The sequence below is a fragment of the Cylas formicarius genome, unplaced genomic scaffold, assembly GCF_029955315.1.
Source record: "Cylas formicarius isolate icCylForm1 unplaced genomic scaffold, icCylForm1.1 PGA_scaffold_10__41_contigs__length_53128322, whole genome shotgun sequence".
Taxonomy (NCBI): domain Eukaryota; kingdom Metazoa; phylum Arthropoda; class Insecta; order Coleoptera; family Brentidae; genus Cylas; species Cylas formicarius.
The window spans coordinates 502664-527594 of record NW_026844214.1 but is presented as its reverse complement, the minus strand read 5'-3'; the positions used below and the strand labels follow the sequence as shown (position 1 = coordinate 527594).

General features: G+C 34.7%; 3 protein-coding genes across 9 annotated transcripts in view; 1 reads left to right on the top strand and 2 right to left on the bottom strand.

Annotated features, from left to right (window-relative positions):
- The window catches only part of LOC132703922 (sodium/potassium/calcium exchanger Nckx30C-like), a 141668-nt gene extending 133251 nt beyond the window's left edge, over positions 1–8417 (bottom strand). For all 5 annotated transcript variants that reach the window (XR_009619189.1, XM_060673461.1, XM_060673493.1 and 2 more), the window contains exon 1: positions 7616–8417. Coding sequence is in view for 4 of the 5 variants with exons in the window: in XM_060673461.1 (XP_060529444.1) it covers positions 7616–8383 (768 nt within the window). In the remaining variant the exon portion in view is untranslated. The remainder of the gene's footprint in view (positions 1–7615) is intronic.
- Positions 8418–12872: 4455 nt separating this feature from the next.
- On the top strand, positions 12873–22769 carry LOC132705868 (protein EFR3 homolog cmp44E). 3 transcript variants are annotated; one of them, XM_060676812.1, is made up of 14 exons: positions 12873–13319; positions 14115–14319; positions 14377–14527; positions 14585–14833; positions 14902–15050; positions 16394–16472; positions 16525–16660; positions 16718–16977; positions 17037–17209; positions 17271–17495; positions 17563–17809; positions 19464–19667; positions 19726–19884; positions 22051–22769. In XM_060676812.1, exons 1-14 carry the CDS (start codon positions 13235–13237, stop codon positions 22186–22188), a joined length of 2460 nt encoding a protein of 819 aa, XP_060532795.1. In that variant the 5' UTR covers positions 12873–13234; the 3' UTR covers positions 22189–22769. The 3 variants fall into 3 exon arrangements, with proteins under 3 accessions (XP_060532795.1, XP_060532802.1, XP_060532809.1); XM_060676819.1 differs by lacking the exon at positions 12873–13319 and adding an exon at positions 13786–14056 and having other exon boundaries at positions 22051–22768; XM_060676826.1 differs by lacking the exon at positions 12873–13319 and adding an exon at positions 13787–14050 and having other exon boundaries at positions 22051–22768.
- Positions 22770–23654: 885 nt separating this feature from the next.
- LOC132697468 (peptidyl-prolyl cis-trans isomerase Fkbp12) lies at positions 23655–24910 on the bottom strand. The gene is made up of 4 exons (XM_060663025.1): positions 24813–24910; positions 24707–24755; positions 24126–24286; positions 23655–23941 (listed from the first exon to the last, which is right to left on the bottom strand). The coding sequence occupies exons 2-4, from the start codon at positions 24741–24743 to the stop codon at positions 23813–23815; spliced, it is 327 nt and encodes a 108-aa protein (XP_060519008.1). The 5' UTR covers positions 24744–24755; positions 24813–24910; the 3' UTR covers positions 23655–23812.
- Positions 24911–24931: the final 21 nt, after the last annotated feature.

Here is a 24931-nt window from a genome sequence, read left to right as displayed (position 1 = left end):
CTCATATGAAAACAATGCAACAATCCCCCATTTTCCTTCGCCAGAGGTCTCATTGAATTGTAAATTCGCCAGTTATAACGAGAGATAGAATTGTTTCCGTTTTATATTCAAAACGGTTGGTAAATTAGAAATTTAACTCAATATACAAAAATGTCTTGCTAATATTTAGAATATACCAGGGATGTTCAAAAAGTAAGATGACTTTTAAGTTTTATAAAAAACTACTTATTTACTTTTTATAAAATTTCTGGATTCCTCCTGCGTCGGTTTTTGTTGACTCGACTGTTGGCTTCTTCAGAGCTTGACTGAAACTGGACCGCATATTACTCTGTACCTGCTTATATATTGTTTAAGGGGGGCGGAGCTAAATGAGGGATATAAACATCGTTTCGGATGACTGATTCCCATATTGGTGACATGTAAAGACCTTAGTCGCGGTTAAGATTGTTAGATTGCTTATAGTAAAAGAATTGATTACATGCAAGGATTTTAGTTCATTGAATAAAATTTTATGTCCGGTTTCGTGATTGTGTGCCGTAACTGCTGCTGAATTTATTTGTCTTAGTCTTAAGGCTCTTTCATGTTCCTTGAGCCTAGTTGATATTTTTCCATAATTTAGTGGTGGTAGTGGATAGTGGAGAACCCATAGTTGTTCTCAACGTTTGTTCAAAAATTTAATTTATTGATTTGATTTGAATTACAGTAGCCTGTGGAAGTTTCTTTGAAAAATCAAGAATTTATTTAGTTATCAAAATCAATGTTGTCCATTTCAAAGTAATCTTCTCTAGATATAATACGCTCGTGCAAACCTTTTTCCAATCATCGAAGCACTTCTGGCATAGCCTCCTCAATCGCTCCTTCCTTTCAAGGCCTTCTCGAGTTTTGGGAACAAGAAAAATTCGCATGGGGTCATATCCGGTGAATATTGTTTACTGACCGTACGACCTTGATGTACTACGCCACCATAATAAAAAAAACCAGTAAGCAAACCAGTGTTCAAACTTGACGTGTTTTTTTCAGTCTTGGCGATTCTGGGTTCTTCCATTGGGACGACTGGCGTTTGGTTTCGACTTCATAACCATATGCCCGTTATTCGTCGCCATAAGCGCTTCGCGAGATATTACTAGGTGTACGTTTTTTTTCCTTTCTATTCAGTTTTGCACAAAAAAAATCGATCTTTTACGTTTTCCATATTATTGTATGGTCTGATGACTGCGCCTTGCCCTATAAGTACCTATTTTCAACGATTTTCTTCATAAATTGATGTTCGTTAGGATCAAAATTGCATCAAGATATAGCACCCATTTCTTAAACGTTAGCTACAATTTCCTACCCTTTCCAGACCAGTTAGTCCAAAAAGAAAACCGGTCAGCCCGCAAATACAGTAGTGTTAGTGACTTTATTATTAATAAAAAAGGGAAACCTCTGCGTCCCACTTACGTCATTACCTAGAGACGCATTTATGTAGATCGAATAGTGTGTCAAGCCTACGGAGATAAGGCAGTCGGAAATAATGTGTGGGAGGACGTTTATCCAGGGCTACGCTTCGTTAGATCGCGTCTATTAAATGCGACAGAAATTCAAGTGGTGAATACCTGAACGGAATAAAGCTCAGGCGTGAACACGTGATTAAATGCCAAGACCGTGTGACATATAAGCAGCCGGGTAAACTTAAATATTGCAAAGCCACCTGAATAGGTATATGTCTTTTTATTTAAACCCAATTTTTGCATTTTACAAAAATCGCCGTTAAAAATGCATATATTTTTAACTTGTTCGATTATTTCGGTGGAATTTTCTTGTTAAAGCTGCACTCTTTGAAAATTGTGGAAACTGGATCGCCTCCACCGGACTTAAGTTAGTCTGACGAGTTTTATAGACATCCCAACAGATGTTTATTCTGTATTGAGTAGGTCTGACATAAGACCGTAACGAATATTTGCTGAAACTTGAAAAGAGTTTAATCCAAATTGCAAAGTGTTTTTCTCGTAATAAGCGATTATGTTAACGCCCTTATCGGTATGTATAAATGCACATCATTGTTTCAATTAGTGCTAAATTGACTCTAGATGATAAAGTTGCTTTAATTCGGGAGATGGAACGGGGAGAAAAGAAAAGTGATGTGGGACATCGATACGGACTTACACCGCCGACTGTATCCACGATTTGGATGTGCAAAGAAAAAATCATTCAGGCTGAAGCGGCAGGCAGTTCTAGTAAAAAACTAAGAAACTCAAAATTGGAAGATTTGGATAGGGCAATGTTGCAGAGGTTCCAACAGCAACGTCTCAAAAAAATACCACTCCTGGACCTATCATAAAACTGAAAGCAGAAAAGTTTGCCGAACAGTTCAAATAGAGATATGGTATAAATTATGAACAAATAATTGGCGAAGCCCGTGATGTCTACAGAAACATCACTAACGATTGGCTGGAAAGAAGTAGCCAAAACTAGCAGAAAACATGACATTTTTAAAGCTGACGAAACTGGTATTTTTTACAAAATGACCAGATAAAACTCTTAAATTTCGAAGTGAAAAGTGTGTGGGTGGAAAACTAACCAACTAACCCACGATGTTTTAGGAACATCAAGCATTTGCCGGTGACTTACAAGGCAAACAAGTCTGCATGGATGGCATCACAAATTTTTGAAGAGGAGATACGGAAATGGGATGCAGAATTAAAGGGAAGGAAAATATTACTTCTCTTAGAATTGCCATTTCTTCCAGCCGAAACAACAAATGTATTACAGCCGATGGACCAGAGCGTAATAAAAAGTCTTAAGAGTCGATACAGGAAAAACATTTTAATGGAAGTGATATATCATCATACAGAACTTATTACCGAGACGAACAGATTTTAAAAGATGATCAGCCACTAGGCGTGTGGATAAAGCAGTTTCAAACAACAATTACAAGCGAGGAATTGCAAGATTTTATGGTGATAGATCAGGATTTGCCTACAACAGCAGACCTGACAGAGGAAGCCATATTACAACAAGCTATAAATAGTGAGGAAGAGCATCAAGAGGAAGAAGAAGATGAATAAGTTGATCTGGGACCATCAGCAACCATTCAACAAGCCTTATATTCAGTTAAGCTGCTAGGAAAAAAAAAGCAGTCCCTTCGATTTCGCTATATAGAATTTCGATGGTATTACGGAGGTATTTGACTGTGATCCTTCCAGTAAGTACGTAAAAGTTTTGTTTAAGACTATAGATTATATTCGCGGTAGATATAAGTACATCACAAGAATACAGATAAATATTTATTAAAATCTTACAATTAAACATTTTTTGAAGGTTCCTGTTTTTTAACACTTTAAAATGTGGAGGCCGTGGAATGAAGCAGATGGTCCCCAGAATTTGAAGACGAAGTGAAGTAGCAGCAGTAGTAGCAATAGAAGTAGTCGAACCTAATGACAATTTAGAAGGCGAACTACCGCAAAAAAAAACGAATCAATTTGTCTTCGGATGATACACATACTGTTATGAATGTTTACAATTTTATAAGAAATTCAGAAAGGGGCAGTGAGACCAGCAATAAAAACAAGTGACATGATCAAAGGTCCGAAGTCAACTGTCAGAAAAATTGTTGTAAATAGAATATTCAAGAGAAAAGTGAGAGACGATGCTGGTACTTCGCGAGTTTTTAAAGAGCAACACGCAAATGTCATTCGGCTTAGAATCTAAGATGCTTATAAAGTGAATAGTGTCCTAACGTTATTCATGAAAAACAAGTAATAAGAGAAGAAAATATTTATCGAGAACTATGTTACGACAGTAATGACGATACATTATAATTATTATTATAGTTAGTATTTTGTGCATTAATAATGATACTATGTAGAAATGTAATGAAATAGAAGCTAATACTTTGTAATAATTTGTTTATGTACATGTTTCAATAATTGCTCGACAAAAAAGAATGAAAACATACTTAGATCCCGCTTGTTATTGTAGGTAGATAAATTCCTAGGACGGTCCTGGAACGGTTACGGGTAAAGGCGTTCTATAAGGGGCTGCGGTTTTGGAGTAATAAACAGTACGCAAAGTTAATCCCGGGGTCGGTTGTAAGAGCACTATATTTCTGGTCGAAGTATAAAGCGTGTGCCAATGAGCAACTCCAATTTCAATACAGAACATGTTTCTTCGATAATAGATAAAGCATTAAAACATGATCCCGAACAAAATTGGAATAATTATGTTCAGCATGAAATTAATGGATTGGATGAACTAATTATTACCGTAAATTCTGGCGACAGACCCAAGAACGACATTGACGTTTCCGATCTCAACCGGCAATAAAAAATTCACTGATGGATAGTAAGTCCCAGTGTTCATCGTGTTGGCTTACGATGGAGCCTCCCCGATATAACTACAACGATGATTTTACTTATTGTTAATTTATTCTTCATAATTTTTAAGTCACCAAAAATCATCAAACTATGACCCTTGTATTTGATTTTCTCAAGCGGTAGTTCCAAACTGACATATCAAAAATATGACATTACAAAAAGTTATTCAAAAATGCCGCCTGAAACAAAAAAACAATTTTTTTTTCTATTAGTATGGTCCTATAACTGCAAAAATATGAAAAATATCAATTCAAAAACTCTTTGTGGACCTGTGTTAATGTACGAGAACGAAAGAATGACATTAATAGAGAAAACAAAAGGAAAATATGGGTTCTCGATTATTATCAGTCATGGCAAGTCTAATAATAATAATAATAAAAAGAAAAAGAAGAAGAATTTAATTTATTTATTTATTTAATCTTACTTGAATAACAAGATAGCTTTCGAAAAATTGTCACTGGGCCAGTAGATTTTTATTATAAAAGGAAAGGACACATCTCGTCGAACTTTAAAGTAACGGCAAACTTTGATAAATGTAATAATTATGATACTGATAGGTCTGATATTATTAAAATTTGTTGGATTTAGTATTTTAGGAAGAGGTATCGACAAAAGTCGACAAAAGTCGAACTAAACTGACTTTTACTTGATGAAAATCCATTTAACAAAATAAATAAGAGTTAAAATTCAGATTTTCACGAAATTATTTTGACTTTAATGGACAAATTTAGATCTCTAAGAAAAAAATGATGCAGTGCGGGAACTGATTTTGCAGGATAAGATTGAGGTATCTTTGGGCATTAGTAGGACCAGCATACATACAATTTTGCATGAACATTTGGCCACTAAAAAAATTTGTTCTCGTTGGATTCCACACGATTTGACATCAGCTCAAAAAAAGGCACGTGTTGATTGGTCGAAGGAGATGCTAAAAAAATACGATCGCGGTGCTTCCAAACACGTCTATGATATCATGGCAGTCGACTGTGTGCGTCTTTCACCTCGAAACAAACGGTAGCCTGTTTTTTCAGGAAAACTAGCCAAGTTGGCACTGTTTCTTTGGTGAAAGGTAAAACAGTCAATTGTGAATGGTAAACAACCATTTGTTTGTCGAAAGTCTTCGAAGAAATTAGAAAAAACAACCGCCGAAGACGAATCACTCTTCACTACGATAATGCTAGCTTTCACTGATCAGTGCAAACAAAGAACTTGTTGAGCATTAAAAACGTTGCATTGATGAGGCATCCGCCATATAGTCCTGATTTAGCACCTAATGGCTTCTTTTTATTCCCATACATTAAGAATAAATTACGTTGGCAATGAGTTTTGACACCAGATGATGCGTTTAAAAAGCACATTTTAGTGGTGCCCGACTCGATGCGGGAAAAGTGCTTCGATGATTGTTTTTATCGAATGCAAAAGTGTATTGATCATCAGAGTGAATATTTTGAGAAACAGTAAAGTCATATTTGTCGGTAGCTTCTAGTTTTTTATTACAAATCCCGAAATATAAAAGGTATGGTATGTCCATAGATATAAGAAAGTGACCAATTGCTTTTGAATGGAATGATCCAAGGGTGGTCATTAACATACAATGCAACAAGATTATTACCTAAACTTTCGGAATTTAAATTCAGGTAAAATTGTGGTCCCTAATAGAAGTATAGTGTATAGTGTATCTCAGGAGATGCCCCCGCCCATATGTAGAAAACAGTATTCTATTGAGACTAGGGAAGTTATAAACAATGTTTATTTGACTCTCAATGAACGTGGTGTCAGCAAGCAAGCATATTTAGAAGAAACGGCGAAATTGACAAAAATTCCAACATCAACTGTATGGAAAATTGTGAATAATCCCATTTCATCGAGGAAAAAAAAGAAGCGATACTGACATTTTCTCGAGTGTACATGAAAGTGATCAAGATATAATACGGCGTAAAATTTACCAGTTAAACGAGGAACAAAGCGTGCCTCAATTAGGAGGCTTGAAAAAGATGAAACCGGCATTGAATGTGGCAGAACTACCTTAATGGACAATGGAAAATGGACAAAAGGCAAGTTTAAATAGAATCTCTTATAATTCGAAATGGCGACTGGAATATCTAGAAAAAATTAGGATTTACAGAGAACAACAAAGGCCAATTATTTACTTGGATGAAATCTGATTCGACGCTTATGATACCTCGGAAAAGGGTTGGGTTGACTCAACTGATAAGTGGTTGGATTCCAAATGGACTTTCTCTGTCTGCGAAAAATATTAAAGATTCTTCTCTGGATTACCATGAAGACACCACCGCTGATTTATTTGAAATTTGGTTTAAAAAAAACTAATTTCAAACATTTCTCCTAATAGCGGCATTGTAATGGACAATGCAAGTTATCACAGTAGACAGTTGACTAAAACTTCTTCCCCATGTGACACAAAAGGAACAATCCAAAACTACATGTATAATAACGACATTTATTTTCACGAAGATTATACCAAAAAGCAATTAATTGAGGTTCTACAAAGCTTGAACCTACAAAAGGAATACGTCTGTGATAATTATGCTAAAAATCTAGGGCATACAGTTTTAAGGCTTCCACCTTACCACTGTATATTTAATCCCATTGAAGTTTGGCACCAACTGAAATCTGCCATTCGTCGTAACAATGTTTTTCCCCGTGTTAACTCCAATGTCCTCAAACTTAGAGAAACCGAAGTTTTTAACATCCCTCCACAAAGTTGGGCCAATTCTGTTAAACATTTAGAAAAAGCAGAACAATCGTATATCGCATATTGCAAATAATATAGAACAGGTGATGATAGCGACAGTGATACTGATATATTATGTGAATAATTTTAAGTAATTTAAGTACATACATAAATAAATAAATATTGTTTAGTATCTTTCCTAACAAAACCCCAAATAATTAAATTCTAAGCAAAGTACGGACCTGTTCGGCCATATTTCATTCTTACAGCTGGCCCGGGTTTTTCCTTAATTCCTATCAGTTAGTCACGTTCTTATATCTATGAACAGACTTTAACTTTTAGAGTGATAATATGAGTCATAAATGGCAATAATCTACCATCCAACGTGACAGATACGGACTTAAGACATTTCGAAAATTACATTTCTATATTAACCGTGACCCATGCGGAGCTGTAATATTTCGAGACACACGACGTAGATTGACACAGGCTATACATAAAAATTAGATAAGATTTGGACACTTTTTTTTCCGATGGCAACGAAAAACAAACAACTCGCGCTTACCGTCGGCATCAGCTGGTCGGTGCTCCTAACCCTAGTAACTTTGTTCTTGTAGACCAGCTTCTTGACGAAATGTTCCATCGGTTGGTTCCACTTCATAAAACTAACGTACGCAATGTAAAACGAAAACAACACCAGCGCCTCGTACCACTGGATCTTGTTATCCTCGAAGAAGATGATGAGTGCGATTAGGCTGGCCGAATAAAAGAAACAGTCCCTGAAAAGAGGCCACCAGGTGAGCGTCAGCACCGTCTTGGAGAAGATCGCGCACATCCCGATCACGAAGAGGATGTTAAAGACCGCGGAACCGACGATGGTGCCGATACCGACGTCGTCGAACGAGACGAACACGCCGATGATGCTGGTGAAGAGTTCGGGGGCAGAGCCGCCAGCCGCCATGAAGGTCGCGCCGGCTACGTCGTCCTGGATATCGAGCTTCTCGATGATGACGTCCAAGGCCGGGACGAAAAACTCGTCGCAGACGATGGCCAACGCGACGAACATGTAAATCACGCCGAGGACGTGGAGGATGATCGCGCCCTGACGAAGCTGCTCGTCGGTGAAGAGGTCTTTCGGGAACAGGGGGTCCCCTTTTCGATGATTGATCGTCGTGTTGTTGTAACCCGCGAGGTAATCGAGAGTGGTCGACAGAAATACGGGCATGACGGTGACGGTATCGTTGAACGAGGCGTCCTCGTCGTCGTCGGTGGCCTGGGGTGCCAGCGGCAGAGCCAGCAACACGCAGAGAACCACGGTGGCGCGGAGGGTCATAGCGAGAACAGATGATGGGTCATTGTCACAGCGATGCCGGGCGCGGACTGGTGATGGTGGTGGTGGACGAAAGTCCGCTCGATAAGAAGCTGGTCGCGCAGGCTGCGCCAGTGCACCACCGGATGCGCGCGCCGCTCCGGGAAGGAGCCCGGAGCGCCTTATTTCCGGAGCCCGCCTATGAAGGAGCGGACGCCGTGGGGGATTTTGTAGTTTAACTATCGGGCAAGGTAAGTTGTGAGGGATCCCCGATGATGACGCGTGAACAGATTGGGTTCACCTCAAAAAGATAGAGGGGAAAGTCTATTATTTGTGTCCAATAGGGTGCTTCGAAACAAATTTTTCATTTTATTTTTAGCTCTTACCCTCTCAAACGTTTACTTTTGATATAAAAAAAATCCACACCAAAAATTAGCCCTGTAGCTCAACTCTAAACGCTAATTAACATGGGACCAATTCTTTTTTCACAAAAATTAATTTTACTTATAATGTTCGCGAATTTTTACAAAAAACCAATTTATATTGTTAAAATTGAGTCTTTAAGCTTTCCGAAACCGTATAACAAAGTATGATTATCATTAAAAAATACTATTTTTTTTACTAAGTTATTAATTAATAGTCAGTGTTTCATTTCTATGGATTTCAAATTTTAGAATGGTTGTCAGTACGTAGTGTAGGTGGCAGCACTAATTATATTAGATCATACGGTACAGTTGTCAAATTATCAGTGTCTGCAACACATATATTAAGAAATTATTCTGTATTGTTATTCTTTAAAGCTCTCAGTAATTTCAATTATTATCAGTAAAATGGCTGAAAAGAAAATTTATATGGTTGGTTTTTGATGTAGAAAATTAAGTAAACGAAAATTACCGAGTATAAGAAAAGTTTTACAATTATTTTTCTACAAGCATACAGATTCTAACCTCACAATTCATTAGTGTCTCTGTCGAAACTTCTAAGTTTGCAGAAGTTAAAAAAATACTATGCCTATTGGACGTTTTCCATTCTTTATTTAAATATATAGACTGACTTCTGTTAAAGAATGTGCTGAGTTATGATTACATATATCAAACAAATTCTCAAGGAGATTTTTAAATGTACGCTGCGTAATTTTTTGTTTCTGAATGTTCTTTTTTTATTTTTTTCAAAAGTTCCCACTCTCGGATCAATCACCAACATCCACGAATCACTTCATCAAAACACTGTCGAATAGGTTAAAATCTGTATGCTTATACTCGGTAATTTTCGTTTACTTAATTTTCTACATGAAAAACCCACCAAATAAATTTTCTTTTCAGCCATTTTACTGATAATAATTGAAATTACTGAGAGCTTTAAAGAATAACAATGCAGAACAATTTCTTAATATATGTGTTGCAGACAATGATAATTTGACAACTGTACCGTATGATCTAATATAATTAGTGCTGCCACCTACACTACGTACTGACAACCATTTTAAAATTTGAAATCTATAGAAATAAAACACTGACTATTAATTAGGATACAAATTTTGAGAAATTATGTAGATACAAAAATATTAGAAGCTATTTCTGAAAAATTCAAAAAAAATTTTTAAATGGCTGTAATTAATCGTCTTTTAATGATAATCATACTTTGTTATACGTCTTTGGAAAGCTTAAGACTCAACTTTGACAAAATAAATTGTTTTTTGTAAAAAATCACGAACATTATACGTAAATTTAATTTTAGTGAAAAAAGAATTTTTCCCATGTTAATTAAATGGGAAACTAAAATACAAATTGCGACCCCTTAGAGTTGAGCTACGTTGCTCATCTTTGGTGAGGAATTTTTTTATATCAAAAAGAAACATTTTAAAAGGTAAGAGCTAAAAAAAATAGAAAATTGTATTTGAAGCCCCTAACTCTCCATCCTTCCTGTTAAAGATCATTACTTGAAGAGCTCGGGACAGAGCGAAAAATAACCGTTTATTGTCCAAAGCTTTGCAAATATGGCCGAATTGCTTGATTTAGCGCGGTTTCTGTCGACCGTTGTATAGTTACAAAATAAAAGTATTTCAGAAATTTGTCACTAGAGGGCACTTTGCCGCGGACGTTTTTTTTATTTTCCCTGTATTTTACTTATTTAAACTGATATTGCATAATAGAATAGATCGCCTTAAGCAGAATCACAAATCCTCAAAAATTGTTACTCTTATTTTGAGTCGATGAGTGGTATTGTTTAGCCGACAATCGCCTTTTTTTCTCTGCCCAAATACCCCTCACTTCTAATTCACCAAAAGGTACTACTGAGTATAGCTATATGCATTTCTGTTACGGAAAAGCAAGTGAAAATGCGGGACACCATTATCAACCTGCAAATTACAAATTAAAAAAGTGAAAATACTGCATAAGTCAATACAATAACATGTTTAAGTAATATGTTACACGAAAAAATACGTTTAGAATACTTGTCATGATTTCGCAACCGTTTATCATTTTTTGTCGGAGATCATTGATATCTGTTACAGGTGTTTCATACACTAAAGACTTTAAGTGCCCTCAAAAACAGAAGTCCATGGGATTTAGGTCTGGTAAGCGAGGTGGCCAAGCTCGAGGTCCACCCCGACCTATCCATCGATGTTCAAATGTCAATATAAAATGGGGTAGAGCGCCATCTAGTCTCCACTGCAAGGGTAACTCTTCCAGCAAAGGTGGTGGTTCTTCTTGGGGAAATTGCTAATACACTTCCGCTGATGTTTTACTTCAATGTGTGCGTGTGGGTTTCCAATGTTCCACTGATACATATTTCGAAAATTTTCAATGCCATCATGACGGAATGCAGCCTCGTCATTGAACAAAATGACATTTAAGAATTGCGGGTAATTTTGAATTTTTCCTAAAATTTGATTGCATAAAATTCCTCTCAATTGCTCATCACTAGATTTATGTAAAAAAACATATTTTTTATTATTAGGAATATCAACCCAATATTTTGGCTATACCCGTTTTAGGATGAAATAATTAGATTAACGATTTAAAAAAAATACATATTTCGCATAAAATAAAAGTTTTAGTATATATTTTTAGTTGTTGTACATAAAAAAAATATTTTTTATTTTTCCAGCATAAAGTCGAATATTTTTGACCCATTCATTAATGGGATTTTCTAGCACGTCACCACTGGAAAACATAAATGTGGAAGGGAGAGAATAAAGAAGAATAAAATTTCGCTTGTAACGCTTGTAACGGATAACAGCACTTTATTTATCAGTTTCTTATTCTTATTCTCTTATTCCGGTTCCGAAATTTTTTCAAATATGTACAGGGTGTGTCGTTGTGGTAAAAAAAAATCTAAAAGACCCTGAAAATTGCCATTTTCGTGAAAAACTATAAAACATGGAATAATTTGGTTTAAACAGTCTCGAATATTGTGTCGAGAGAAAGAGAGAGAGAGTTTCAAGTTTCGTCTATCATACAGGGTGCGTGAGATACTTGGAATAATATCATTGGAAATCATTATTACTTGTACAATTTTTTGTATTTATCAAAGTTTGTTGTGACTTTGAACTTCGCCGATAAGTAAAAAACGCTTTATACAGGGTGCATGCATAATAAAATTACATCAATTTTGCGAAAGTTAAATAGTGGCCCGCAGGAGCACGATAGAAAAACTATGGGTCCCTTTTTTTGACAAGAAACCGCGAAGCGTCTTCTTTTCGATATATAAAATGGCTACGAGCTACGCGCTACGAACTTGCCCCGCCCACCGACGATTTTTCGAAAGCAATTTATAAAAAAAATATCTGACCACCCTGTAAGTACAATCGACTAAAATAATGAACATTTTTCGTGTTCGTCGTAGTTTTCATGTAAAAACTAACCAAAAAAAAATTTTTCCCGTGAAACCCATTTTTCAATGTTCCAATTATTAGACACTCTCCTAATCATCAAAATTCTGTTCTGCAGGGTTTTGTTCTAAAAGGGATTCTAATTCCACAAAAGATCACAATGTCAAAAAGTAGTAACCATTTCCATTAAAAATGCTAAATATAAAAAGAGTTTTCTTGCCGTGAACAACTGAATTTGATCGAGCCATTAATAAAATAAAATTTTCGATAGATTCGTAGTAAGCCTTGGAGGATCAAAGTCTAACCTAATATAATGAAAAGTTTAAACGAAAAAATATTAAAATTGGAAATCAAATTCGGTGCAATTTCTGATCTGTTTTTCAAAAGCTTTTATGGAAATCAGCGTTTCCAGTATCCCAAAAACTTCAATTTTCTCACAGCCTGGTTGCTGAAATGATGTCGGTCAAAAATCACGCTTAAAGTGCCGCGCTTTGCCTGAAAATCGACTTCGCATTTTCTCTTTAACCCGCTGTTTCGCGGAAAATGGGTGAAAATTGGCGCGTGCGCATCTCAGTGGCGACAACAGAATGCCTTTGCTGCCACACGTACCCCACCAATGGAGAGAGAATCCATCAAACTGCAGTAACGCTTCCACCTCAGTTGGAGTTACACGGTTTTAACACAAAAATGAAACTTCTAAACCGACTTTAAGTCGACAATAATAACATGTTTAATTTACCCGAACTCTAAAGTTGTGATTACGAAATTATTTTTCTATTTCATCTAAACCGCACCTGTCTGTACGTACAGTTTAAACAACTTTGCGTATTGGGAAGTGATATTGCACGGCCTTCTAGAGGGAAATAATTAGTACCTTACCATTTATCGTACCTGCAAAAAAATCTTAATTAAACTATATTTATCTATTTACGCGTTGAACAAAAAACTCTGGAGTATCATTAAACAAATACGGGTTAACACAATTTTAAATTTTAACTGTTGTGGTGGTACCTCGACGAGTGAGATATAAGCGATTCACCATGGCCCTCTTCGTTTGTTGTTTCGATACGAAGGGTTTGTCTGATTTTTTCGATACAATGTATCAGGACTGCACTGATCCAAACTGTAAGTAGATAGATTTCCACTCCACATATCTCGAGAAAACTCTTCAAAACATATACGATACATCGGTAGATAGATATGCAACCAAACATGCCAGTTTTGCTTTGTATAATTTTTTTAATATATCCTATTAAAAAGTCTCGCTGTATCTACTACACAGTGACGCTGTAAACTTGCTTATTTAAAACGGAACACCCTATACATCATTTCATATTTTGGATTCTTTGAAAATTCCACATTTTTAATATCCAGTATTTTCTTCCAAAAATGACGTTTGCACAGCGAAGAATTTTATTTAATGTCATTTTAACCAATGGCTAAATACGGAAAATTAATAGTGAACTGGCGCTGCCTCTAAATATTAATGCGCTATTCGTATAACAAATAACCATGTTTTAAAATAAAAATGTAGGTTAAAAGCAAACCCTTTTTTGCTCAAAGATTTTTAGTCTTTGTAGTACTACTACTACCATGACATTCATATACACAAATTAAAAATAAATTTCAATTCAATTAGATCACATTATTGTGTTAAAACATGGAATAATTGTTATGATAATGATATAATTGTTGTCTGTGACCCGTTCTTGGCGATCGTCAATTGTCTCTGTCTGACGAATCTAACCTACAAATGGCCTGTCAGATTCGATGGGTCGTTTTTAATTTGTTTTATTTACAACGTTTATTTATTAAACTTTAGATATTAACAGTTCATCGAAGTATTATGTGTAACGGTAATAGTACGCATTTTTTAAATTATTTTTCGCTATTTTACTATGAACGCTATTGAACTTTTAGGCTGTTGTGGTTGGTGTAGTGCTTTCAGACCTAGATACAAGAGACTTGTCGATAATATCTTCCCTGCGTATCCCCAAGATGGCTTGGTTAAGAGTAACATGGAAAAACTCACCTTCTATTCGCTTAGTTCACCTGAAAAATTGGATAGGATCGGAGAGTATTTATACCAAAGGGCAGCTAGAGATATTTATCGAAAGAAATATGGGCAAGTCAATCAATATATTAATGTATTATTGTCTTATCTAATGGAAATAATTTAAAGGTTTGTTATTATTGCAATGGAAGCCATGGATCAGCTTCTGTTGGCCTGTCATGCTCCAACACTTAACCTTTTCGTAGAAAGTTTTCTGAAGATGGTGCAAAAATTGCTAGAATCTGCAGAACCTGAACTACAAATTCTAGCAACACAATCTGTATGTATTACCCAAATTGGATTAAAAAAACCTCTACTAACCTCTATTACCTGTTAGTTTGTGAAATTTGCAAATATTGAAGAGGATACACCGTCTTATCATAGAAGGTATGATTTCTTTGTCAGTAAGTTTGCCGCCATGTGTCACAGCGGAGACATTAAAGAGATAAGAGATAAAATTAGAACTGCCGGTATTAAAGGGATTCAAGCCGTTGTGAGAAAAACCGTTTCAGATGATTTAGTTGAGAATATTTGGGAGCCAGTACACATGGACAAAATTGTACCTAGCTTGTTATTTAATATGCAGGTAATAAAAAACATTTATGAAATAAATATAGGAGCAGTTTGGGTTATTTTTAAGCTTTTTTCTTTTAGGACTCCAGTTTTCATAAGGAATTGCATAATGGAGACACTGTACCTGAAGACAATGTCGATCCTCCCATGCTCGCAGAAACCTGTATGAGGGAATTGGTGGGAAGAGCTTCCTTTGGGCACATTAGGGCTGTGTTGAGGCCGGTTTTGAGGTAATTAATTTTAAATTAATTAAATAAATATCATAAAAAAAAATTATTAGAAATTTCTGTTTTTGCATTCTATTCTGACTTTAACCAGGTTTTTTCAAACCGAATGTTCTTCATATTTTCTCTTTTTTATTGGAAATCAAATTAGTTAAAATGATATTTAATTTATTTTTGATATTTTGTGTCTTGTAAAAAATAAATGGGATAATAAAATAACAAAATGCTTAATTCAAAAGGTGTGGGGCATAATGTATATGTTTTTAATATGTAGTTTTTTATTGGAATTTTAATTGATTATTCAATCATTAACATTATTTAGTTTAAATTTTTGATCAAGTGAAAACATCAATTTTAAACAATAATAATATTCCACATATGCCACAGCTGTCATAACTAAACAAAAGCTGATGCATGGCCAGATAAGTGAGATTTTATTTTTGTAATGTTATTGTAAAACATAATTATAAAATATGTATAGTTGAAAGCAGCGCAAAAAGGCTGTTCTTTTTATGAAATTAATCAGGGCTTCCATTACAAGTTTGATATATTATACTTTTTTGGCACAACTTGTATACCGGGTGTAACAATAAAGTGAGAACACTCTATAACTTTTAAAGATGGCGATTTCAAATTTGGAAGGGTTAATATAGGTTGAATATCCAATTTTCTGATAATAACTTATTATAAAATTATGATGTCGATTATGTATATCAGAAACATATCAAATTTTTCTCTATTTGTAATTTGAGTATTTTTTTCCATGATAATCCAAATCGATAACACAATAAAATTGATAATCAGATAAAAAAGTACAAACTGTCAGAATGTTCAATCACGCCGACTTGATGATGAATAGAAGCAAAGCCACCTAAGTAATATTTTGATTTTATAAAAATGTATTTACCTATCTGGTATCTTCGGGCCTGTGAGCTAATTTTTTAACGGATTTTGAAAATTTTCGTGTCAAAATGTTGCAAAAAAAGTACCGCTTTTACATTAAATGCTATTTGCCATCAGACAAGTAAAGAAAAGTTTCATTTACAATTTTTCCCATGATCAGGTGACCCGGTAAATAGTATTTATGATGGTCACAGTCTGTTAGACACAATTTTCAAAAAATAAATAAAAATTAAATAAAAAAACAAAAAAAAGCGAAAAAAGGTAAAATGATCTCCTGAATCCAAAAATGTAAAAAATGTAGGTTGTGCTATTTCAAATTTGAAAGTTACCGTCGTTTCCGCTCAAACCGGAAGTGCCACCATTAACTGACTGACAGTTTATACATTTTTATCTGATTATCGATTTCGATATAATGGACCTCCTTGTACTTAGACGTGACGTTACAGGCATTTCGATCTTCACAAGTTATGGGTTCCGAATGAATTTGCGATTCACACCTTTAGAATAATAATGTTTTCTATTCAAGTAAGTTTATTCAAAGGTCAATACTTTAGTTTAAAATTGGTGAATACTCTAGGCACAATATTCTTATACTGTGGTAGAAACTTTAATGGCTCATTTAGACGAAAACGCGAAATCGAGTCCGACCATTCGTACCAGCATAGCGGAAGTTTTATCAAAAATCATAGCCATAGCTGCGGGCGAGAGTGTCGGTATGGTATTTTTGTTCGTATTATCCGTGTCACTTTCTGATTTTTTTCCTTACTTAGGCCCATCTGTCCTCGAAATCATAAATTCTTTGCTTAGTCATCTGAGGGATTCGGTAAAAAATGAAACTAGCCAATCTGAAGAGAAACAGTACCAGGAGGCTCTAATTAATGCCTTAGGAGAGTTCGCGAATCATCTGCCCGATTATCAGAAGATCGAAATTATGATGTTTATTATGAGTAAAATCCCTTTCCCGCTGGTTGACAATCAGACCCCCGCTGACAATATGTTGCAAAGTATCTTACTCAAGAGTTTATTAAAGGTACTCTGTTTAATGACAAAAGGCATCTTCGAAAAAAGAACAATTCAATTTCGTTTCAGGTGGGCACCAAGTATCAAACGATTCATTTAAATACTACATTCCCGGTATCATTTTTGGAGCCCCTGTTGAGAATGTCCCTCGCTCCCGATCCGGAAATGAGGCTCCTGGTGCAGAAAATATTGCACACGCTCATGGATCGACACCGCAATATGGATAAACTCTCAAAACCGACGTAACTCGCGTTCGATCACTTACGATGCCAAAAGTAGCTATTGTTTTTTTTTTTGTAACAGGGTAAACGTGCTAGATTTGGATCTAGTTTTGGAAAAGTCGTCCAGAGCGGATCTGATATTCATTAATAAGCACGGACCGATCATATACGACGCTCTCTACACTAGCCTGCAAATGGATACCAATAGCCCCGAAAATATCGAGGCCGTTTATACGACCCTAGCGCTGCTCTGCGTAGAACTAGCCAGCACCGAAACGGTTATCGATTTGTTGCAGCTCTTGCTCGGGTAATGCAATGATACAAACAAAAAAAAAGATGCAAGTCTGCAAAGTTTCCAATGTGTGATGTTTTAGTATCCAAAATCTAGCTCTGACCAGTACGACATTGTCCAATGCCCATAAATTCAATTTGCACGCTCTGATCATCAGTTTACTGGTACTCATTCCCGACGTGGTCGGCATACAATTGCTGAGCGACTACGCTAGCAAACTAGTCGAGGCTCGGAAAGAAGAAGCCCCGTATCTATTGCCGGATTTGATGTCTCATTACTCGCCCAACTGCGAGGCAGCGAACGCGTTGCCACATTTATTGGTAGACAAAGTAAGTTTATTATTATTATTATCATTATCATTATAATTATCATCATCATCGTTTTCATTATTAATATGATTATAAGTATCATCGTTACTATTATCAGTATTATCATTATTACTATTATTATCATCATAATTATCATTGTTGTCATCATCATTATCATATTATTATTATTATTATTATTATTATTATTATTATTATTATTATTATTATTGTCATCATTATAATTATCATCATCATCGTTGTCATACCAGTATTATCATTATTACTATTATTATCATCATAATTATCATTGTTGTCATGATTGTTATTATCATCATTATTAGTTTTTCAAAGAAACTTCCACAGGCTACTGTAATGCTTTTTACAAAACTTTTGGATTCCTCCTGCGTCCGTTTTTGCTTAGTCGAAATTGCTGACGTTTCGCCAATCATCCTGTTGGCTTCTTCAGACCTTGACTGAAACAGTTTCAGGATGATTGGCGAAATGTCAGCAATTTCGACTAAGCAAAAACCGACGCAGGAGGAATCCCGAAGTTTTGTAAAAAGCATCATCGTTATTATCATCATCATCGTGAGCTCAAAGAAACCCAGAAAACGTGTTTGTATAAGGGGCAGAAGTAATAACACTCAAAGAAAGATGTTTTAGAATTTGGAGGGAAAACAGATGTCAAAACTAAGGGCAAATCCATGCTTTCCAAAAATACAAAGCCGCCGATAAAAGTGACTCAGAAGAAAACAATCTTGAATCTTGGAAAAGCAATCAAAGTAAGAATAGAACAACAGAATTTCAGAGCCTGAGGACCCTGAAGTTGACCAAACCACATCACCATTTATTGAAGAGAATTTTTTTACAACTCGGGAAACCGATTTTAATCAAATCCAAAAAGGAGACTTTTTATTAGCTAACTTTTGTGAAAAAAAAAATGTGTCCAATAACAGAGGTTTCTGGTGATGAAGCTGAAGTAACATGTTTATGAGAATTCAGACTCGAAGAAAAAGACAATTTTATTGTCCGATATTATTCAAAAACTAGAACAACCCAAACTTACACCATCCGGCGATAATCAAAAGTATATTTTCCCAAGTGCTGTAGACGTATCTGAACAGTAGAAAGAGTAGAAAGAATTTTTCATAACTAAAGCTACTCCAGTAGCTACAGTTTACTAAAAATTTATTAAGTTACTTACCCATGTTTTGTTACACTTTCATGTTGATTTTTCCAAGGTTCTCTTAAGGTGGTGCGTTTTCAAACATTTTTCTGTTAATTTCTTGAGTTTCAATGTTTTCTAATAAAATTTAAAAAATTTATAGCTCCTGTATTTTTTTATTTTTTTTGGTCAATTTTGTGTTAATTTTATTTGAAAGTAAACATTTCGTTGAGATGATTGCTCTTGCCTCGTTTATAGTTCGGCATTTTTACGCTAAAATATTGAAGGAAACGCACTCACGATTTCGGGGCACTTGGCACCAAAAAAAAAAAAAAATTGTGTTTAGAAATTGCTTCACTTTTTGAAATTTTTATTGTCATTGGTCTATAGCGGGTTTACTTTCATCAGCAGACAATAATATCAAGCACTAAATGAATTTACAAATTCGCCTATTCATTTTTATTACCTTACGAGTTTTATAGTTCAATAATTTGTTTTTCTTTCTTTTAGTTAGCGGTATGCGAATTTTTAAAGGACGCCGGAATCGATCCGTCGCGATTATCGCAGACTTCCCCTTACGGTGCGGGCGGACCCGGACTGGTGGGCGGTTCCCAAAGGCACAGCTGGATGGATACGAGCGCGCGTGGCAGTATCATGGAAATACCGTCCGCCCACGAGGTCGACAGCGCTGCCAGTTCGCCCGGAGTTCAAAGAGTGAGCGAGCGGGAGAGGTCTCTCGCAGAGGTTATCGATCTGATTATTGGTATTGCAGAAAATGCCGGAGGAAGATTTGACGTTCGAAAGTATGAAGAAAGTACTGACCGAACCGCCGGAAATTAAGAAAGAAGCGGAAGCGGAGAGGCGAAAACAAATCAGCCACACCTTCAGGACGGCCACTTTCTCGGAACTGGTCCGCAGGACTCAACCCAAGGTACATTGACTGGCGCCTTTATCCTTTCAAAAACGATATTTTCGGTTGTACTACTTATTAATTGATAGTTATAGTTTTTTCGGTCCAATAACAATAGTAATATACTTACGAGCTGAGTGTTCGAAAAGTAATTGGGCGGGCTACGTACGGGGCGGCCTTTATCTCGAAACCTACGAGGGGCACAGAAAAAATTTCAGTTATTAAATTGTTTTTTTTTTAAATCGTCACTTTTTTATATACAGGTTGGTAACACAAAATTAGATTTGTTGAAATTAAGCGCCCTACATTTTATTTCATTTTTGGGTGGTCCCTTCAAAGACAAATTCGACGATATATATAAGTGCGGGTCTGTGATGCACCGTGATGGGTTGCTTATTAAATTTTTAAAGTTTTTTTTACTCCCGTCTGTAAAATGACTAGTTACACGCCGACCTAGCGTGCGGGAAGCGTCACTTCGGACATTTCCGGGAGCAATCGGATGTTTGCGTAGATTTTACCTCACGGTTTGAATTTTCGCGTTTGTCAATTCTGACGGTCATGTCAGTGAATGTATTCGTGTTGTTTTGCGAAAATCTACCCAAAAACTAATACACAGAAAAATGTTATGCAATATATCAGACAATTTAAATACTAGTGGACTGGTCGGTAAGTAAAGTGACATTTATAGTTTAAGTTTCGCTCAGAAATTTTACATACAGTTTTTATATTATTGTATTGTGCGATTTTCAAATATCCATGTCTCATCAGTACAAACAAAACAAAATTGAAGGTTATGACCTGCTTTTTCTTGCTTATACGATTTTAAAAATGTAATCCTCTTAAAAGCTGTATCTTTGGGTAATTTTTCTTCCAATTATAATCTTTTTCTTTAAATAAGCTACTTAATAATCAATTGCAAAAGTTAAGTAGACAATATAAAAATTTTTAAAATTGTTGGGTTTGGGTAATTTTTCTTCCAATTACAATCTTTTTCTTTAAATAAGCTACTTAATAATCAATTGTAAATAAACAACATAAACTTTTAAAATACCTTCACTAAAACGAAAATAATAGCCTATAAAAATGAACAAAATATAAGCACCCACGAAACGTAAACAACCTACATGTTTGACTAATAAATTTTACTTAATGTTAATAAGTTCAGAACAATAAAATGAAAAATATTATTACGAACATCAAACTTTAATACCATATAATTATTATACAGGGTTTTCACAAAAACCTTTATATTTACAAACAGTTTTTAATTAAATCATGAAAAAAGTTTAATAAGGCTACACAAAATGTGGAAACATTCTGAAATCATTATTTTTAATTAAATAAAAAAAATAATACAGGGCGGCCTAAAAGTAGCAATTTAACAAAAAAAAAGTTATTTATTTAATATAGATTATGACAAAATATTGTTATCTTTCCTTGAAAGAAACGAAATAAAACAGTAACAGAGTTTTTATACATCTAAAGTACCATTAAGTTAAGCACTTTGCTTTGTTTTTGTTACAATTTTTGCATTAGTCATAGCTCTAAAAAGTAAAACCATTTCTTTGAAATAAGAGCGTTCATGTTACTTAACATAGCATCAACAGCATCCCTAAATTATGCTAAAATTGTAAAATATTGCTTAATAAATTACAAACTTTTTGGCAATTTTTTTAATATGACTCAAGACAATGTAGAATTTTTTAAGGATTATTGCTTTTTACAGTAATTTACTTAACATAAAATTAGTCTCAAAACTTTTCGAATTTTGTCAAAAACTAATTTGTTTTGTTTTCACACGGAAAATTGTATAAATAAAACATTCAGAAAATGACACTGACAACGAACGTCACAAAATTATTGTTGACGTTGCCATGGTAACAACACGAAGGAAAACGTTCATTGTACGAAATGTATTATTGGGTTCATTTCAATAGTTTGGAATCTCCCTGAGACGGACTCTACGTATTTGCTACTCACACTTTTATTTCAATGACGGCAGCAGCAACACCACTGATAATTTGATATTATACGAAAAATTGTTCCAGACCTGAGGATGGCCACTTATAGCCGAAACGTATCTCGTTTTTAATAAAAATGTATATATGTATAATGTTTATGTGACTGAGAAAACCATTTAATTCCTATATCTTTGTAACTCCTAAAGTTAATAATTTTATTTTTCAGCATGACGTGTTACAGAATAAGCTAAACGAAATATTCAAATCTCTCAGCCTTTCAAAAATCGAGAGTCCAACAGAGGAGCCGAAAAAGAACGAGACGCCAACTTATGAACAGAATTTTCCAGAATTATTTTACTATTAATAACTCAATCATCCGCTTAAAGTAGCAAAGTTTCACTTTAAATCGGTATAGGATTAGAAAATAAAGTTTAAATCTGCCCTAAACATTCAAAAACCAACCGGTTCTAGTTTTAAAGGCTTAACTAATTTTTTTTTAATTGATTATTGTATTAAATCATACTGAATAATACTTACGGGAAAGAACATCTGGTCATAAATACAAAATTAGGTATAAAGAATAATATTGAACTTTCAAAATGAACAATTTGGTGACTTTTGATTCAAACGCCAATTTGTTATTTTTTGTCTTTCTGGAGTTAGTTCACGCATTATTTTTTAAGTTATTTTTGGTAATTCCACTTGTTTACCCTTTACAAATTTATTTTGTAAATGGTTAGTTATCCACGATAATGTCCAAGTTGCTGATAATAAAGTGCCCAAGATGATGGGCAGGGTTTGTATTCTAAGCAATATTAATTATGCTTGAAGGTCCTAAAAAAATAACTTTCCTAAAATCAAAATGTTGAAGATTTAGAAGTCTAGACGATTTCACCTTTTATTAATATGTTAAAATAAAAACGACGCGACATATAGTTGTTTTATTCCTTCCTCTCCATGAAAACAATAGACTTTTACTCGGATTAAAGTTTTTTTTTTGTTTTGGTCACTTTGGAAATCATTAGACGAACTATTTTTTTTTCCTTTTAACAAAAACTTGCGTTCAATAATGCTCAATCTCGGAGGTACTGTGTACTAGCAAATATTACCAAAAACATCGTTTTCCCCTGCATTACGTTATAATTAAATTGTTTTAAACATGATAATTCAATCACGGATTATGTAAACTCGCAGCGTAATAGCGGAAAGAAGAAGAGAGTTGTTGGGTCTGTGATCTGTGACGAACATTGGGAGAATTGATTTGTTTTAGTGAGCTTTTTTGAGTTTTCTTTTTATTATTATGGAAACACCAACATCCAAATTCGTGATTGATTGTGACGTAAATAAAGGCCTTAATTTAATTTTCGAAAAAGTTGGTTTTAGCAAAAGAAACTTGATGTAATTCGCTATTTAAAAACTGGATTCCTCCTGCTCCCTTGATGATTAATCAAACTTGCCTGACGTTACGCCAATCAATTTCGGTTAAGATCTGAAGAAGCCAACAGGATGAGCTTGTGGCAGTTTGTTTTTTTTTTGGTAAAAATTAAGCAGGGTATTTAAATTTATTAACAAAATTGAGATAAACCATTGGTGTACCACTTTTTATATTATATAATTCGATTAAAAGGGTCTCGCGAAAACTGCCGAGTTTGAAAGCGAATTGTAAAAGAGCTTTTTTAAAAACTAAACATTTTGCACTTACTTTTACATGAACTGTTTTACTTACTTTTATCTACCAAATGTTTGTTTCTTGATTGTAATTTGCACCCACCACGCTGTATATCAATTTACGCGAAAACTTTCCAATCTAGTAATAAGTAGTAATTGATTTAATGAATTCTTTATTGCATCAGATCTCTACAATAACTCTTTATTTTAGTAGCTATTACTCAACATTTTGCTAAACAGTTAAAGAAAGAATTCAAATATTTGTAAAAACCTTGTTGAAAACTTTAATGCATAACACAAACGGAAATATTAGCTCTACTTTACTGAATTTCGAGGAGCTCGACATCAAAAATGAGCGTCGCATTGGGTGGAATAATCCCTGGATGCCCCCTTGACCCGTAAGCGTAGTCCGGCGAGCAAATCAGTTTTGCTCTTTGGCCGATGCTCATCTGAAACGATGAAGTTGTAAATAAAATAATTACAACTTCAGAAGTTTAATGTGCAATCAAATAATCAGAAGACACCCGAATTGCATCATCTCTACCAAATTTTTTTAGGTAAATCAGAGCGCAAGGATTTGGCCTCATCACGCAAAAGTTCTGACAAAATAATGGGAAATTTATGACCAATTACCTGAGCAACACCTTCGTCCCATCCTTTAATCACTTCCCCCTTTCCAATATGAAATTTGAATGGGACCCCTCGGTCACGAGAAGAATCAAATTTGGTACCGTTTTCAAGGGTACCAGTGTAGTGAACCACTACAGTTTGACCCTTCTTGGGAAAGGTGGAACCTTAAAATTCAAAAAATTTGTTTGCCAAATAATATATATCTTTTATTATAATTTTAAATTCAATTTATTAGGTAAAATTAGAATGATTAGAATCCGCCATGTTTCGATACTAATTATCCCGTCCCAAATCACAGAAAATCTAAGGTAGACTGAAATTCACTTTGCGAAACGTTGAAATCGATGTTGAAAATGTTATTACCGATTTTTTATACAATTTAAAATGGCAGTTTATATAAAGCCGCATGTTTAAAATACAATTTGACACACGCACACACAGTACAATCAACACAAAGCTCTCAAAATCGATAATGAATAATTCGAAAAAACCAAAATAATGGAAATGGTCAATCATCCATGCATTTTATGAATAATTTTTATTGAACGAGCTTTCGTTTTAACAATAGTAAAAATATATCTTACCGTCCCCAGATGCAAGAGTTTGTACTTGTACTCCCATTTCAATTAAATACTGCAACAGAGTGAAGTTTAAATTATCATTACAACAAAAATTACGATAACTACTTACCTTAAATTACTATTTACAAAAATAAAGATAAGAAACAACGCCTTCCGATAAAATCGCTGCCCACACAAACCACAACCACAGCATAAATTGATATGTTCACAGAACAATCGAAGTGGATC

What these genes read in the sequence shown, in the direction of transcription:
- LOC132705868 (XM_060676812.1), top strand. Translation starts at nt 13,235, where the DNA reads ATGGCCCTCTTCGTTTGTTGTTTCGATACGAAGGGTTTGTCTGATTTT. An exon ending in GATAAACTCTCAAAACCGAC is followed by an intron (nt 17,210 to 17,270) that starts GTAACTCGCGTT and finishes TTTTTGTAACAG; the next exon opens with GGTAAACGTGCTAGATTTGG. An exon ending in TCCGCAGGACTCAACCCAAG is followed by an intron (nt 19,885 to 22,050) that starts GTACATTGACTG and finishes TTTATTTTTCAG; the next exon opens with CATGACGTGTTACAGAATAA.
- LOC132697468 (XM_060663025.1), bottom strand. Translation starts at nt 24,743, where the DNA reads ATGGGAGTACAAGTACAAACTCTTGCATCTGGGGACG. An exon ending in AACTCTTGCATCTGGGGACG is followed by an intron (nt 24,287 to 24,706) that starts GTAAGATATATT and finishes TTGAATTTTAAG; the next exon opens with GTTCCACCTTTCCCAAGAAG. An exon ending in GGGACGAAGGTGTTGCTCAG is followed by an intron (nt 23,942 to 24,125) that starts GTAATTGGTCAT and finishes TCATCGTTTCAG; the next exon opens with ATGAGCATCGGCCAAAGAGC.